We start from the raw sequence: 18,070 nt of genomic DNA on the forward strand, positions 1-18,070 counted from the left end.
GATGGATGGATGGATGGATGGATGGATGGATGGATGGATGGATGGGCTGATAAAAAAAGAAAAAGAAAACATAGAGCATTAAGATCATCATGGAAGGAGTTGAGTTGATTGGTATACTGAAACACCTCAAACTCAAAATGCAACACTGAGATGACAAACAGCATCATCTGCTGTTCACAGCACATAAAAACAACAAAGTCAGCGCCACCTCCACCAAGCAGTTTTGCAGGACCCTACTGAAGAACCAAACCCAAGTCTGGTCCAAAATATTTTGCTCCACTTTATTGGTAATTATACCATTTTGTTCCGATGGGAGTTGGAGAAAATTTCACAATAAAAGCCCTGCACAGCTGAACGGCTGTTTCCCTGTGAGTCGAGTCAGTTTTTTGCTCACTTCAGGCTTCCAAATGAATCTGGTGAAAGTCACAGAGAAAACAAACAGACTAAACCACACTCAGATGTTCAAATCCCACCACACGTGTACCTGAGCAACCAATCAGCAGCCTGTGGCTGTTTTACTGGCCAATGAGAGCGCTGTGTGGGCATGCGATGCTCCACAGATATGAGAAGTGTTACGCAATTCTGTGTGTGTGTTGCTAGGCAACAGTGCCCATAGGTGAAGGCATCAAAATCATCTATCCTCCTACACACACATACACAAACACACACACACGCACACACCTGTGTGCAAGCACTCAAAAAGAAATAATCAGGTTTCTCTTGAAACACTCCTACACAGTACAGCATCGGGATTTAATATGTGTGTGTGCATTCAAGTGCGTGTGTGCCCGTGTGTGCGTGTGTGCGTGTGTGCGTGTGTGCGTGTGTGTGTGTGTGTGTGTGTGTGTGTGTGTGTGTGTGTGTGTGTGTGTGTGTGTGTGTGTGTGTGTGTGTGTGTGTGTGTGTGTGTGTGTGTGTGTGTGTGTGTGTGTGTGTGCGTGTGTGCATATGTGCGTGTGTGTGCGTGTGTGTGGGCAGCAGCTTCTCTTCCTCTGCTCTAATGTGTCTCTTATACAATAATGCAGACACAGACGCCTTCATTGAAACATCAGACTCCATCAGAGTGGGTTTTATTGGCGTTACTGCAGTAAAAGAGGTTCCAGAGATAAAACAGACGTCAGCTGAGCATCTTCTGTAAAAGTAATAACGGCCTCTTTTTTGACAGTATTGACAATCATCATGTGGCAATACAAAGTACCTTGTAACTGCTTTAATGGGGTTTAAGAGGCTGCAGGCAGAGTGAGCTTAATGTGATGTCAGTCAGCATCTGAGGTGAGCATTACCTAGTTAGTAACAAAGAGGTCCACACAGAAATATCTGTATTTGTGATTAGAGTTTTTTTTTGAAAATCCAAATACTCCGAGCTGCAAAGAAAACAGCATCGACCTGTGGGGAGCATGTTGCTCAGAGGAGGCTACCCAGAGAATGCGGCAGCCCAGCGTGCTGGAGGAAGCATACCTTTATAGGCTGTAGCGGCGCCCACAACCCAGGTGACCCAAATTCTGATGAGCCACTGCTGTGGCATAGCATCAGACTACTTTAAAATGCTGCGACGCCCATATGTGTGCTGATGCCTGTTTTCGGTTGTCTGTGTGAGTGGTTCATTAAGCACTGAACTTGAGCGGAAGTCCCATCCCATCTTCATCACTCACAGATGGACGGGTGTAGTAAAGTTTTAACAAGTTCACATGAAAAAGATGTAAAACAATATCCAAAGTTACCTGAATCACCCAAATGGACAAGTAGGAAGAAAACTCCAAAACAACATCACCACACATGAGCTCCAATGAAAGCCATTACATTCCCTGGACCTGTAGCAAAAGTACCAGTTAGGTTACAGGGCTACCTGGTACTAGTTAAGTTCCAGTAAAAAAGGCCCGACAGATGCCAAAATGAAAGAGCTTAAAGCACCAGAGTCCCTAAGAGCGTTCACAAGGACTTTATGATCACTTCCAACTAGAGACACAACACCCCCAGTAACATACAGGCTTTAACCCAGGTAAACCAGCTGAGACCGGAGAGCTCAAGCTCCACAGTTGCAAAGATGGGCTCAGTGTGCCTCTGCGTCATAGCTTTAGCCTCAGCTCTTTTCTTCTGGTAAATAGGAGGAGTCAACGCAGCAGGTTTTCTTGAATGGGTTCCTAGAAACAGTTCATTACCTTTTAAAGCACCTCCTTTTAGCAATGACCTCATCCCAGACAGTAGATACAGGTATTACTTTCCTCGTGACTAGGTTGACTATAACCAGGCTGAAAGGAGGAATACTGATGTGGTGGAAATGTTCCCATCTGGTTACCAGAAGAACTTGCATGATGCCAGTTACCATTTTCCCGAGGCATAAGAACAAATTAATCTGCCAGAACTGCTGCATCAGAAGACCTTTTCACTAATTCAGATAAGTGGAGACACGATTGCGAATAGCAGATCTGGACTGTTCCAACACAAGAAGCTCACAGCTGTGGCAATGTCTCAACTCCAGACGCGACCCACCAGTGATTACAAAGAGTTGTCATCTCAATCAAACTCAACATGAATCAGCTTCTACAGCTTCCTGGATTCTCAGAATTTCTGCTAATGAGCTTCTGGGACCAGTTCATAAGCCGTCAAAACAGAAGTTTTAACCTTTTGATAATTCTCCCTATTGGACATAGTCAAAGCAGAAAAAGCTCCCTGAACTTTTCCGGTAACAAAACACAGCAAAAGCAGCATTTTCTCTGAGTCCAACCCTAATCTCAACCAACTTCTTAATCAGAAAAATGTGTCAGGATCATTTTTGGAAAATGTTGGTGCAAGTTTCAAATCAGACTACTCCACTCAACGCGACAAAGCCTTGACTTGCCTCGCCTTAATTCCCCTTGCCTCCACATGACAAAGCCTTGACTTGACTCACCTCAAGTCGACTCACCTTGCCTCGCCTTGACTCTTTTCTACTCGCCTTACCTCATCGTGACTCTACTCGCCTTGACTCTTTTCTACTCGCCTTACCTCATCGTGACTCTACTCGACTTGGCTCGCCTCACCTCACCTCACCTCCCCTCACCTTGACTCTACTCGACTGTTGCCTGGCCTTGCTTTGCCTGACCTTGCTTTGCCTTGCCTCGTGTCACCTCACCTTTACTCAACCCGCCTCAACTCAACTTGAATTTATGCGTCACGACTCGCCTTGACTCGCCTCAACTCGCCCTCAATTTGCCTTTACTCTACTCAACTCGCCTCAACTGGGCTCTACTTGACTCACCTTGCCTTGAGTTACCTATGCTCACCTTGACTCTACTCAACTTGCCTCGACACAACTTGCCTCCTATCACCGTGACTCTACTCGACTTGGCTCACCTCACCTCACCTTGACTCTACTCGACTCACCTTGTCTCACCTCGCCTTGACTTGACTCTACTTGGCTTACCTGGGCTTGCTTTGGCTTGCCATGCCTTGTCTCACCTCACCTTTACTCGACCTGTCTCGACTCAACTTGACTCTACGCATCTTGACTTGCCTCAACTTGCCTCAACTTGCCTCAACTCGCCTCAAATCGTCTCAACTTGCCCTGACTCTACTCAACTCGCCTCGACTGGGCTCTACTTGACTCACCTTGACTCAAGCAACTTCACCTTGCCTTGACCCACCTAGGCTCACCTAGGTGAGCCTAGAGCCTTGACTCTACTTGACTCTACTCAACTTGCCTTGACCAGACTCGCCTCCACTCACCTTGACTCCACTAGCATTGTCCCACCTCGCCTTGCCTCTACTTGCCTAGCTGTCACCTCGCCTTTACTCGACTCACCTTGACTCACTTTAACTGATTTTGACTCTACTTTTCTCGCCTCACCTTAACTTGCCTTGACTCTACTCAACTTGCCTCGACACAACTCGACACAACTCGACACAACTTGCCTCATATCACCTTGACTCTACTTGACTCGGCTTGTCTCACCTTGCCTTGCCTTGACTGTATTTGACTTGCCTTGCCTGGCCTGGCCTGGCCTGGCCTGGCCTGGCCTTGCCTCAACTCAATTTGCCTTGACTCATTGTACCAAGGTTTAGTTGTAAAGTAAATACGGCGGTCGTCGAGTTTTAAATATGGTGGCTATGAAGGAGTTGCTCTCAAGACTCATCATAGATGTTACTCTCTAGCCAGTCAGTGGCCTGCAGCTTCATTATGTTGTATTTTCAGACCGACTCAGCTCGGTTAGGGATCCGGTCACATTAGTAAAAGGAGGTACTAGCTGTTATTATCACCTAGTGAAAAACCCTTAAAAAAGAGTAGAGTCAAGCAGAACTAAGCCAAGTAGGTACTAGTGGTAAACCTCGTTACAACCCTACTTTACCAAACAAGCAAACTTTGACTTCTGCAAGGAGAAAACGTACCAAGCAGGAGAGAAAAGGTGGGTGTTGGGCCACAGCCATGCATTGAACAAAGAAAGCTTAACATCAATTGTAGAGCCTGACCACATGGTTTGAAACAATGAAATTATCACAATGACTCAAAATCCTAGCAGGCTTTGCTCGATTTATGATACCTAAGTGATAAGAAATGAGTCTCTCATTGGACATGGATCCAGAAACCTTCCAGGGGTCCCTGCTAATGCGCAGCACCCCAAGACCGGCTATAAAGAGCAGCTCCCACTTTTCTGGGTCTCTTCTCTCTCTCAAATGCTCTCTCACACATCTTCCTTCAACAACTCCAACAAGGACTTCTTCTCCGCTGTACCTGTAAGCTGCGAAGGCCAGAGCTCTCATTTTAGCGTGATGAGCTACCAGACAAAGTCTTGCCTCCTCCATCTGCGTGCCTGAAGAAGCATCTGGCTGCCAGGAAATGGCAACTACAGTTTGTGTAGCCACAGCACTGTCCCAGGTTTTACTCTCTTCTCTTCTTTCTCTCATCCTCTCTTACTAACCTTCATACACAAGTGCACTCTTATCTTGGCCATCTGGCCTCTGATTTTTCCTTTGTTCTCATTGGGTGTGACGAAATATCATCCACCATTTTGAATCACTTAAGACTTGGACACCACGTAATATTTTCCGCCATCTTGTTTCATTCACTCAAGCACACACACACACACACACACACACACACACACACACACACACACACACACACACACACACACACACACACACACACTCATGTATACAGACTGACGTTTCACGTTTAGTTAGTTGTTTGTGGGTAGTTTAGATTTCAGAACTTTATTCCATGTGTCGACATCTCACCATCTTCCACACTTGTGTAACTAAATTATAATTCATTTGAATGAGAGAAGTTTGTGGTTATTTTAGACATTTTTGTATCATTTGCTTGTTTTAAAGCCCTTTACTCAGATTCCCTCTGTTTCTGTTACTGTATAGCACCACCTCTGGTGACAGGCTGGCACGCATAGAATAACACTTATTTTGAGACTGATTGTCTATTTTGTTTTATTTATTTTGATAATTTATTTATGTTATTCATAACTGTCATCAGACAACTATTAATAACCCTTTAATAGCTAAATGAGGGCTCCCTTTGTTGCACAACATTCACCATCACAAGTTCAACTTAAAGCTACAGAAAAGTCATCTGAAACACGGATGTCTGGACAGATTTGACAAAAAAATATTAACATCATAGGTTAGCATTCTTTCCACACCCTACAATAACAACCAAAACAATATCTGAAGCAACGGTGGGGACAGATTTAATGAAAATGAATGCAAGGCAACATTATTTTGCATCACAGGTTGGCACAACCAAGCTGGTGGGACTTGAGGCGGGCTACTGAGAACAAGCCCCGCCTACCAGGTCAATGAAAGCATTTCGATAAAGTTGTATTTAAGAATAAAAGCTGCTTCCTCTTTTTCAGTTCGGCTCCATGACAGCATTTCAGAGGAAGCTCATCATTACCTCATCTTTGACCTGTGAGTCACATGACATTGCCAGGTGTGTCACCGGGTGTGTTCAAGCTGAAAGTGTGTGTTAATGGGAGTTTTATGTGTCTCAGGGTCACAGGTGGAGAGCTGTTCGAAGACATTGTAGCCAGAGAATACTACAGTGAAGCTGACGCCAGGTAGGAGCACACATATGCCTTCATCCTCCTCTGATTGGTCCCAGGTTTAGCTGCTCATCCTCCACACTAACATATGACCTTTGTGTCTCTACAGCCACTGCATCCAGCAGATTCTGGAAGCGGTGCTTCACTGTCATCAGATGGGTGTGGTCCACAGAGATCTCAAGGTACCGTCTGCACTGATGTCTCACTCTCTGCATTTAAAGAGATAGTTTTTTTCTCAGAAAATCATGTTTTCTGAACTATTGGAGGAACATGTAAAAACATTTATGAGATGATTTAATAAAGTTCACTTTGTCTATGGATTTACAATTTAAATTACTAATTCTTTTTGTCTGACAAATGCATTTTAGTTTTTTTTAATTACCGACATGTTCGAGTCACAAGATGGTGTGTCTGAACTGTCATCTATCAGCTGATGTTATAGGAATATGGAACCAAATCAAGGCCAAAAGTTTTGCTAATTTGAAAATAAAATTTGAACCTGAAAATTCTTTTTTACAGTTTCAATTTTTTTTTTTTTGTATCAGATCTTTTTTTTTCAGTTTTACATCTTTTTTTCAGTTTCAATTCTTTTTTTTTCAGTTTCAAATCTTTTTTTTTCAGTTTCAAATTTTTTTTTCAGTTTCAGACTTTTGGCCCCCGATGTGGCGTGGAAATAAAAAGTTCTGAAACTGAATTTGTCCAGATCTTTTTTTCAGTTTCCGAACTTTTTTTTTCAGTTTCAGATCTTTTTTTTTCAGTTTTACATCTTTTTTTCAGTTTCAGATCTTTTTTTTTCAGTTTTACATCTTTTTTTCAGTTTCAATTATTTTTTTTTCAGTTTCAAATCTTTTTTTTTCAGTTTCAAATTTTTTTTTCAGTTTCAGACTTTTGGCCCCCGATGTGGCGTGGAAATAAAAAGTTCTGAAACTGAAAAAAAAAGATCTGATACCGAAAAAAAAAATTGAAACTGTAAAAAAGAATTTTCAGGTTCAAATTTTATTTTCAAATTAGCAAAACTTTTGGCCTTGATTTGGCTCCATAAAGAAAGAGCATGGAGCGAGCGGGGCCCGAGGACCATCAACAGGGACGAGGGAGCCTCGTTGATGGTCCTCAAGTCCTGCATGCTCCATGCTCTCTCCCACCTGGAGCAGCATCCTGGAGGGGGAAAACGGACAGCAGAGGGCGGGACTCACTTGTCAAATCTGACAGGTGAGTCACGCCTCCCCTTTTAACATCAGCTGATAAATGTTGGGTCACACACACCATCTTGTGACTCTGATGAAGGTGAAAGTATCGCCGAAACATGTCAGTAATTAAAAAACCTAAAATTTATTTGTCGGAGAAAAAATAGCTAGCAAATTAAACATTTATGAGGTGTTTCAGGGATTAAGAAAGGTTTCTGCTCTATCTAATTATCTGTGATTGGAATAAAAACACATCAGTTTAATGTGAGAACAGGTTAACATGTTAGCATGTCTCATGTAAACCAGTTGGCAGAGTTAGCATGTTAGCATGTCTAATGTAAACCAGTTGGCAGAGTTAGCATGTTAGCATGTCTCATGTAAACCAGTTGGCAGAGTTAGCATGTTAGCATGTCTCATGTAAACCAGTTGGCAGAGTTAGCATGTTAGCATGTGTACTGTGTCTCTGTAGCCCGAGAATCTGCTGCTGGCATCTAAGTCCAAAGGAGCAGCGGTGAAACTGGCCGACTTCGGTCTTGCCATCGAGGTGGAGGGAGATCAGCAGGCTTGGTTTGGTGAGACAGGACTGATGGTAGTAATGTTGATACTACTGACTGTGGTGCTGTAGTACTGCGGGTGTCAGTCTTTAGCTGGTGTTTAATTGATTTAATTTCAGTTACCTTCTATTTGAAATGTATTTATATATTATCTTATTTTCATTAATTTAAGATTTGTTGAAGGTATTTTTTATCAGTTTAAAGTTACGACTACAGATTGTAAAGGTGTAGGGATGACTACCTTGAGAGAAACTCACTAAACCACAAAAACACAACTTCCCTTTCCACAGCTGTTCCACAAGAAGGCGCTAGAACATCCTGAAGAGCTCACTGATACAAACAAACCCCAAACTGTTCAAGTTGAAGAGAATTAAAACATGTAGTGACATTTATATAAAATAAATTCAGCTTTATTGGATTTTAGCTGGAAAAACCTCAATCACACAGGTAGGCCTATGACAAAATATTGCAAAAATCCATCTAAACATTTGTCTTCCATTAATAGTTATGCTGTAATAGGCCTACTACTCAATCACTATACATAACATAAGAGCTTTACCTCTGGATAATCATAAATGATCATCCGCTGCCTTCATCATCTGACTTTTTCTTAACAGTATTAGTATTAGTATATTAGCAATTGCAATAATTTGTCAAAGACCAAAAATGTGTCCATCTTACTCAATGCTGAGATCTCCTGCAGCATTGCTTTTATCGCAACTTCAGAGATTTGATTTTCTTTTGCACAAAAGTGTCATGGAAATGCAACTTCTGTCACTGGTCTACAAGGTGGTCCACACCTGCCAGTATGAACTCGGTTGTAGGTTTACACCTCTTCATGATCACTGCTTTCCTCACAATATCAAAGACTGGCCTTGTCCTCACGTCACACAAGGAGATTTCAGTCCAGACTGTTCTTAACCCGGTTTCTCGATGGTGGAACAAGTTACCAGTTGGGATGAGAGCAGAATTGTCCCTTTCTAATCTCAAGGTGTTGAAAAGGTGCTTTCTGTCTTTAACTTCTCGAGCACTTGAATGTCGTCTTGTTGTGTCTGATTTGCATCCAGGAAATATCGCAAACGAGGCGGAGCGCTGCTAGCTACAATGTTAAAGAGAAGAACCCCCAAAACACCTGGTGTTTGGGGGTGAAATTACAGAGACACAAATGAAAACTAACATACAAACCAACCACCTATCAAATCTCCTGCTTCTACACAAATGCACTGCCCTGCCTTGCCCTGCTGTAGGGTGTTGCTTGCTAGCACCAGCTGTGTAGCAGTAATTTTTTTTTTTTTTTAATTTAATTTACAAACAATGTCAAACATTGAACATATACGTTAATACACACAATAAATGAGAGCTGTTTACCAAATACAAAAAGACAGTTAATAAACAGTACAAGATACATTTAACAGTTCATAAACAAAAACAAATAAATACATACTGAATAAATAAGTGAATACAAAATTAAATAATCTTTCATCAAAAACATCAAATTTCAGGCAGCATAGTAAATATTGTAGTATACAAAATTCATTTTCAACAATTCATAAACAAAAACAAATACATAAATAATTAATAAATAAATACAAAATTAAATAATCTGATCAAAAACTTCATCAAATGTCAGGTAGCACAGTAAATATTTTATCATAGCTATCTAAAAATGTTTTATTCTTTTTATTATTAACATTTCTCTGGCTGACACTCTCAGTGATGCATCACAAGTTGAAATTTCACTAACTTTTGAGCAGACATGTAATTAAAATACAGACAATTCAGCATTTCCAGGTATGTCTTCATGCAGTGACGCTGTCGTTTCCAGGCTTTGCGGGGACTCCTGGTTACCTGTCTCCGGAAGTTTTGAGGAAGGATCCATACGGGAAGGCAGTGGACCTCTGGGCCTGCGGTCAGGTTCCATGCTGCTCTGCTGCTCACTTGTTTCCTCTGGACTCAATTGGAATTTGTTGCTTCACTTGTTTGTATGTTTGCTCCCCAGGTGTGATTCTCTACATCCTGCTGGTTGGTTATCCTCCATTCTGGGATGAAGATCAACATCGTCTCTACCAGCAGATCAAAGCTGGAGCATATGACGTGAGTCACTTACGGCCACTTATAGTCACGAAAACATCACATCAAATTTCTTAACAGCCGTTATTTGGATAAACTGAGCCCAGGTTGGGGATCTTAACGGTTACTTTTACGCCTGAAAAAATATTAAAACTTAATAAAGTGACATATTAACAGCGCTACAGCTGAAATTAAAACAGCTTTTGGCTCTCAGCTTCCTGATTTTAGGGGTGGTGATGAAAGTAGGGGTAGTGGGAGTATTGGGACAGGCCCCTGGGAAGATTTCAAATGCCCTAAAATATGTGGCTTCTTTTTTAGGGGTAGTGGTAGTGAGGGAGGGCTAGTGGTAGAAAGTAGGGCTAGTGGAAGAAAGTAGGGGGTGTATTGGGATTGGCCTTTATGGCGCTTTTGCATTAGTACCGCCTTAGCCCGGCTCGGCTCCGCACGGCTCGTTGCGGCTTTTCCCGTTTGTCCCCGTGTGTTTTTCCACAGCCAGGGGAGAAGTGGGCAGGTTGGGGTGAAGCTGCTGTGACGTACTCGCAACCGCTTTGTTCATGTCGGCGCTGATCAAAAATCAGCTGGAGCCGCGAGCGGCTGAGAAAAAAACCCGTCTACATCCCTTTTTTAATTCTCTCGTCAGTCACCAGGTTTATGAACATCTGCACCTCAGAGTTGGATCACCAAACAGACGTTTTGCGCTTTATAATAAAATCGCTGCGAGCCGCGGGTCGCTCTCGCGCTGACTCCCGCTTCCTGATTCAAACGTTTGACGGCCCCGCACCCCGACCAATCAGTGGCGTGGAGGGTGGTGACGTCAGAAATAGTCCCTGCTCAGCCCTGATTAGAACCTCACCAGAATGGTTACAGAAATAGTATCGGCTTGGAGCGGCCCCTAGTGCAAAAGCGCAAAATGGGGCCGTGGTGGGTAGAACCGAGTTAAGGCGGTACTAATGCAAAAGTGCCAATAGTGACTACTCTTTCCTTGTTTTGTGTCCTTGCCTCCTCTTCTTGTTGCCTAATGCTGTTTAATCCCTTTGTCTCCATTATTATCCCTTCTCATCCACTCTGGTTATTTCCTCCACACTTGCTCTCTTCACCCTTCCTCTCCTCGCCTCTTAGTTTCCTTCCCCAGAGTGGGACACCGTGACGCCTGAAGCCAAAGACCTGATCAATAAGATGTTGACAATCAATCCGGCCAAACGGATCACAGCCGCTGAGGCACTCAAACACCCCTGGATCTCTGTGAGTCCTCCATCTTCCTCACCGTTGAAGCTAATGATGATGATGATGATGATGATGATGATGATGATGATGATGATGATGATGATGATGAAGAACATGATTGTGAAGATAAGGTGATGTTTGCCCTTCCTTCCTTTCTCAGCATCGCTCTACGGTGGCATCCTGTATGCACCGACAGGAGACAGTCGAGTGTCTGAAGAAGTTCAATGCTCGCAGGAAGCTCAAGGTTAGTCCTTTCAAAATAACGTTTTTATTCATTGATTAAATGTTTGTTGTGACTGTAAACGGCTTTACCACTGCTGCGGATACCGGGAGGCCACGCCCTCTCAAATAACAGCCAACTCATCTCTGATTGGTCAAGTTAAATGGCCCGATCAGACTCCATCCTCTTTCACAAGGTCCATTACATTTCAAAGCCTGAGTTTTTAATTGGATGCTAACTGAGTCCATGCCCCGTGGTACCAGCATATTCTGACTACTTTCGTCAGCTGATAATTTTGCATAAGAAGAAATCTGAAGTTGTGTTTTTACAACATGAATTCTATTTTGTGTGCTGTTGCTCCTCCTACACCTGTTTCTTGCAAAGCTGCTTGCAATTTATTTTTAAAGTATTTTATTAACAAAATTCAGGCTATTTAAGGCTGGATTATGGTTCTGCAACAAATCAACGCCGTGCCTACGCCGCAGGTTGCGCCGCGTCGCACTGCATAATTGGTCCTCTTTTAATCCAGTAACCAAACTGATATCTTAGCTTTGGTAACCAGAGTGAAGCCCTCTGTTGTCCATCTGATGCTCTTCCCTGTAAACTCTTTTTCAAAGTGTTTGATGCCATTGGCCCCAGGGTTACCAAGCTGGTAAATACCTCATTGTCTTCTGGTGTTTTCCCCAGCTCTTTGTGGAACTACTTCTCAAAAAATCTAATCTGGATCCCACCGATCCAACTAGTTTCAGGCCCATATCAAGCTTCCATTCCTGTCCAAAGTCTTAGAGAAGATGGTCTCTGAACAACTTACATCTTTTTTAGAGACATGCAACATTTTTTACCCTTTTCAGTCTGGTTTGTCTGGGAAAATGCACTGTTCTAGTCTTGCTGGATCCATCCTCGGCATTTGACACTGTTAATCATGAAATCTTGTTAACAAGACTACGTGATTTGGTTGGAATGTCAGCACCTGTTCTATCGTGGTTCATTTCCTATTTGTCAGGTAGGAGCTTTAGTGTTTCAGAAAAACCAGATCTTGTCTGACTCTGCAGATTTGCATTGTGGAGTACCTCAGGGTTCTGTTTTGGGCCTAATTTTGATTATTGTTGTATGTTCTCTTGGGAAAGACAAGCCAGGATTTGTTGATGTTTCATATCACTTGCAGACGATATTCAGTTATACTGCTCTTTTAATGCCTCTGAGATTAATGAGGTGCCTTGTGCAAATAAAAAAAAATGGCTCGATACGCACTCAAAACTGAGATGGTGGTGATTGGCCCTGATGATGCCATTCCAGCTGTAAATCTCAGAGGCTGAGGTCGTTGAACCACAACGCTCCCTCGCACCTGTTTTAAGATGCAAAGAGACCGCTCCTTCCAGGCCGTCGCACCGAGTCTCTGGAACGATGTCCTGCTGTCTCTATTTGCTGGACTCCATCAACGCTTTTAAGAGCAAACTTAAAACCCACCTGTTTCTCCAAGCTTTTAAACATCAGTAGTGAGAGTGTTGTTTTATGACCATCTTGTTTATTTTATGTACATTTCTACTCCATGAGGTTTTTATTGTATCTTTTCAGTGTTATTGTATTTTACATTTACCATTTTACCATTTACGGTGTGGGTGGGGAGCTGTTGACCTCGACTGGGGACATCGTTGGACGGTGGAAGGAATACTTCGAGGATCTCCTCAACCCGACTGACATGCCTTCCACTGAGGAAGCAGAGGGTTGGGACTCGGAGACGTGCTCATCCATCACCCAAGCCGAGGTCACTGAGTTGGTTCGTAAGCTCCTCAGTGGCACCGGGGGTGGATGAGATTTGCTCTGAGTACCTCAAGTCTCTGGATGTCGTAGGGCTGTCTTGGTTGACAGTACCGCTGGAGTGGCAAACCGGGGTGGTGGTCCCTCTGTTTAAAAAGGGGGACCGGAGAGTGTGTTCCAACTACAGGGGGATCACACTTCTCAGCCTCCCGGGGAAAGTCTACGCCAGGGTACTGGAGAGGAGATTACGGCCGATAGTTGAACCTCGGATTCAGGAGGAACAATGCGGTTTTCGTCCCGGTCGGGGAACACTGGACCAGCTCTATACCCTCCGCAGGGTGCTCGAGGGTTCATGGGAATTTGCCCAACCAGTCTACATGTGTTTTGTGGATCTGGAGAAGGCATTTGACCGTGTCCCTCGTGCCATTCTGTGGGGGGCAGTGAGTATGGGGTCCGGGGCCCTCTACTAAGGGCTGTCCGGTCTCTGTATGATCGGAGCAGGAGCCTGGTTCGCATTGCCGGCAGTAAGTCAGACTTGTTCCCGGTGCATGTTGGACTCCGGCAGGGCTGCCCTTTGTCACCGGTCCTGTTCATAATTTTTATGGACAGGATTTCTAGGCGCAGCCAGGGGCCGGAGGGGTTCCGGTTTGGAAACCTCAGGATTTCATCTCTGCTTTTTGCAGATTATATTGTCCTGTTGGCTTCATCAGACCGGGACCTCCAGCATGTGCTGGGGCGGTTTGCGGCCGAGTGCGACGCGGCAGGGATGAGAATCAGCACCTCCAAAACCGAGGCCATGGTTCTCCACCGGGAAAGGGTGGCGTGCCTTCTCCGGGTGGGTGGAGAAGTCCTGCCTCAGGTGGAGGAGTTCAAGTATCTCGGGATCTTGTTCACGAGTGAGGGAACAATGGAGCGGGAGGTTGACAGACGGATCGGTGCAGTCGGTCCGTAGTTATGCGGTCGATGTACCGGTCCGTCGTGGTGAATAGGGAGTTGAGTCGAAAGGGGAAGCTCTCGATTTACCGGTCAATCTACGCACCTACCCTCACCTATGGTCATGAACTTTGGGTAGTGACCGAAAGGACAAGATCGCGGATACAAGCGGCCAAGATGAGTTTCCTCCGCAGGGTGGCTGGACGCTTCCTTAGAGATAGGGTGAGGAGTTCGGTCACCCGGGAGGAGCTCGGAGTCGAGCCGCTGCTCCTTCACGTTGAGAGGAGTCAGCTGAGGTGGCTTGGGCATCTGTACCGGATCCTCCTGGACGTCTCCCTAGGGAGGTGTTCCAGGCATGTCCCACCGGGAGGAGACCCCGGGGAAGACCCAGGACACGCTGGAGAGACTATGTCTCTCGGCTGGCCTGGGAACGCCTCGGACTCCCCTCGGAGGAGCTGGAGGAAGTGTCTGGGGTGAAGGAAGTCTGGGCATCCCTGCTGAGGCTGCTGCCCCCGCGACCCGGGAACGGATAAAGCGGTGGACGATGGATGGATGGACATTTACTGCATTGTGTTTATTCTTCTGTTTATTCATGTTGTGACATTCCCCTGTCTGTGAAATGTGCTATATATAAACTTTACTTACTTACTTTATTTACAAAAATCTGCTCTTTCTGTGATTCGAGCTGCTGTTCATGTCATTATTTTGTTATTTGTGAAATTTGCTATTATTGAAATGATCATAGTGATCATTTCAATAAAATTCACAAATGAAGGCCCCCCAGAGGCTGCAGGAACACACTGCCTCCATATGATTAAAACATTTTACACATTTTACTAGAATTTCTTTTCCTTCTTCCTCCAGGGAGCCATCCTGACTACCATGTTGGCCACCAGGAATTTCTCCGGTAAGTTCTGTAGCTCTTCTTTGCCCTGCCCATCTCCGTCCAGCTCAGAAGTCACATGAGTCACATGTGTTTCCTATTGACTGTTAGCTCTGGTGGAGTTCATCATTCTGAAAAGTTTTGTTCATAGACTGTAAAAAAAAGATGGATGACACATTAAGTCACATGATCCTTTGGATCATGTGACTTAATGAGAGTGGGTTATGGTACGGGGTGCCGCCATGTTGCTATGGAATACACCCACCATATGTTAATTAACATTGACTGTGGCTGCAAGCGCCTTCAGAGGATCCCTGCAGATATTTCTGCAGGGATCCTCTGAAGGCGCTTCTGCCATCAGACATTTCCAGTGGGATATACCATTTACCATGTTGACTTCACGGTTCAATCAAACATGACTCTGGGTTAATACAAACCGCTAAGCGCAGTAGCATGACGATTACGGATGAGGAAGTGATAATGGCTAGCCATTGGCTGAGCCGACTCCCAATCAATGATATTAGAAAAAATTGTATAGCTTGAAGTGGTATTGTGCATTTTATACAAAAATAAAGACAAAAACAAAGACCTTTCTGATTATATCAGTCCCATACATGTTTGTGGAGGATTTTTTTCTCTAAAATAACAATGCTAAAAAACAAACCCATACCATCATCCCTCCACCATTGTGCTTGACAGTAGGTATGAGCTGTTCAGTCCAAACAATTTTCTCTGAGGTGTACCTTCTGAGTTTTTGGAAGGTAAATTTGCTATGAAGTCCACCTCTGGGAAGATTGGCAGCTGACTTGAATGTTTCCCAGTTTCTCACTGTAAAACTCCAAATTGTTTGAAAAAGAAGCATCTCACTGCAGCTAACCCTCCTAAATCCTATGCAAGCAGTAAGGGGGTACTTAGGATTACCTGAAAGATGTATTTAGATATTTCTTTTCTGTCTTCATTTTTATTAAATGAATCATATTTTGTTGCTTATATGAGGTTGTATATGTTAGAGACCATACACCAGTGGCTGACAGGAAGTCATATTGCTTGTAGGATGATCTTTGACCGGATGGATTGTTTTTCAGTAGCAGTAGGTTTAACACACAAAACAACCAATCAGCTGCCAGCTTACTCACAATTACCAGGTTAGCACTGTGTATAATGTGTATGTGTGTGTGGTTATGCAGCAGCTGTTGTGAACTCTCACTCACACTCTCTAAACGCTCTAAAGATAGCAGGAAACCGCCGACACACGCAGTTGTCTGTGTGTCCACAAGAATGCTGGCAGCCCACTGCACATGTTCAGTAGTGTTTCAGCCAGAGCCGGATTAAATAAATGGACTACACTAGGCAGCCTGTGATTTTTGGGCCCCCCTCCATCGATGTTATTTATGAAATCTTAAACTTACCAAAGTTACTAATAAAACTTAATTCACATTTTACATAGCAAAGTCATAGTCAACTTGGTTCTTTGTATTCCAAAATAAGTCATGTGTTGTATATTAAACAGTCTATCAGACTATTTTTAGATTTTTATTATTTATACGTTATTACAATGCTCTATTAAATGCTATTAAATTATCCTTATCTTATCGATTGTGAGCATTTTGCAGAAAATCTTAATTAAATGTGTTGATTAAATTGAATAGTTAAATAAGAAGTCAAATCTACAAAGACCAATAGAATTTGCAGTAAGACAAAGTGTGCTGTAGTATGTATGTCTGTATGTGTATATGTATGTATGTGTATGCGTATGCAGAGCCGTTTGAGAGGTTTGCGAGGCCCTGTGTGAAATAGCCAGGGGGGCCCGCAAAATTTTTGGGTTTTTCGGGTCGGATCGGGTGTCTATATGCGCAATTTTAACTCTCCAATTAGCAAAATACTGGATACCTTCCCCTGCATCATCATCATCTGGGCTTACCTCGACGCGGGGCCCCATGGCTGCTTGAGACCCGGGCGGATCAGTGATTTTTGTAACAAATTTATCAAACGTGCCTTTCAGAGAGGCATTAAACTCTTCCATTTTCTTTAGTTTTTTTCTTTTTTCATCCCCTGATGGAAATTTCCTGAATCTGTCTCGTTCTCTCGACATTGTGTGACAGTTTGTTCCAACTCCACCGTCTGGATCAGACTAGCTTGTGTCTGCGCTCGGTCTGATCAGTTGTATTGAACGACAGACACGCGTCATCATTGCACATATATTTATTGATATGCACAGACTAGTACACATTTAGGTCTGTAATGGAACGTGACTGTTGATATTTATAAGGAAAAAAAAAAAAAGTTGGAGGAAAAAATAAAAAACGGTCCATAGCACCAGGCCCCTTGGGGCGCCAGGCCCCGTGCGGTCGCACGGTTCGCACATCCCTTACGGCGGCCCTGTGCGTATGTATGCGTATATATATATGTATGTATACTAAATATAGTAATAATGCACATATATATATGCCTTAGGTTTTTACCGGCATGTTATCAACCATTAATATGTGTGCAGACAAGACAAAAAAAAAAAAAAAAAAAAATTTTTTTTTTTTTTTTTTTTGTCCCTCTGTCTGGGCCCCCCCCCTGTCGGGCCCTAGGCACGTGCCTAGTCTGCCTTTGCGTTAATCCAGCTCTGGTTTCAGCTCGACACAGTTGAGGGTTTCTGGAGCCCCATAGAGTCCAGATGTGGTCCACAACTGTTTTAAATATGAGTTAAGATTTAACCACCACCTACAGATACACATTCAGTGCGTTTACATGGGAAGTTTAATTTCTCTTTGATTAAGAATTAAAATTAAATCAGATTTAAAATGAGTAAAAATTACCATGTAAACACCTAATTCCGAATGAAAATGGCCATTCCGAATTAAACTTAATTCCGAAGTAAGTGGCTGGTTTATTCCGATTTTAAATCCGAATAGAATAATTCTGCGATGATGTATACACTCATTCCGCTTTAAATTAATTCCGTTCTTTCTGCGCTGCTCGTTCCCTTGCCCGTCTGTCGTGATGACGCTTATATTCCGGGCTGGGCTTCTTTTCCAAACAAAGTTTCAAGATGGCAGCACGCAGTAAACGGTGGTCAAGAGCAGAGACCATTTATTTAATAAATAGCTTAGAGGACCTGGAAATAATTAAAAGAACAGATGGAAACAGGAAACATAAAAATTGTGAGCTTTTCAAAGTTGTAACGGCTAAGTTTGTTTTTCTTCCGGTAGACGTAACTTCCG

The 18,070-nt window shown here is 43.4% G+C and overlaps 1 protein-coding gene across 2 annotated transcripts in view; it reads left to right on the top strand.

Annotated features, from left to right (window-relative positions):
• camk2a (calcium/calmodulin-dependent protein kinase II alpha) overlaps window positions 1-18,070 on the top strand; it is a 53,263-nt gene that overhangs the window by 21,446 nt on the left and 13,747 nt on the right. Inside the window, exons 4-12 of one of the 2 annotated variants that reach the window (XM_061740470.1) lie at window positions 5,844-5,898; window positions 5,982-6,047; window positions 6,142-6,214; window positions 7,686-7,788; window positions 9,596-9,679; window positions 9,770-9,864; window positions 10,960-11,082; window positions 11,225-11,308; window positions 14,840-14,882. In XM_061740470.1, the coding sequence (XP_061596454.1) occupies window positions 5,844-5,898; window positions 5,982-6,047; window positions 6,142-6,214; window positions 7,686-7,788; window positions 9,596-9,679; window positions 9,770-9,864; window positions 10,960-11,082; window positions 11,225-11,308; window positions 14,840-14,882 (726 nt within the window). Of the gene's footprint in view, window positions 1-5,843; window positions 5,899-5,981; window positions 6,048-6,141; window positions 6,215-7,685; window positions 7,789-9,595; window positions 9,865-10,959; window positions 11,083-11,224; window positions 11,309-14,839; window positions 14,883-18,070 lie in introns of both variants that reach the window. The other variant, XM_061740469.1, reaches the window with a different exon arrangement.

This window comes from Cololabis saira, chromosome 14 (genome assembly GCF_033807715.1).
Source record: "Cololabis saira isolate AMF1-May2022 chromosome 14, fColSai1.1, whole genome shotgun sequence".
Lineage (NCBI taxonomy): Eukaryota > Metazoa > Chordata > Actinopteri > Beloniformes > Belonidae > Cololabis > Cololabis saira.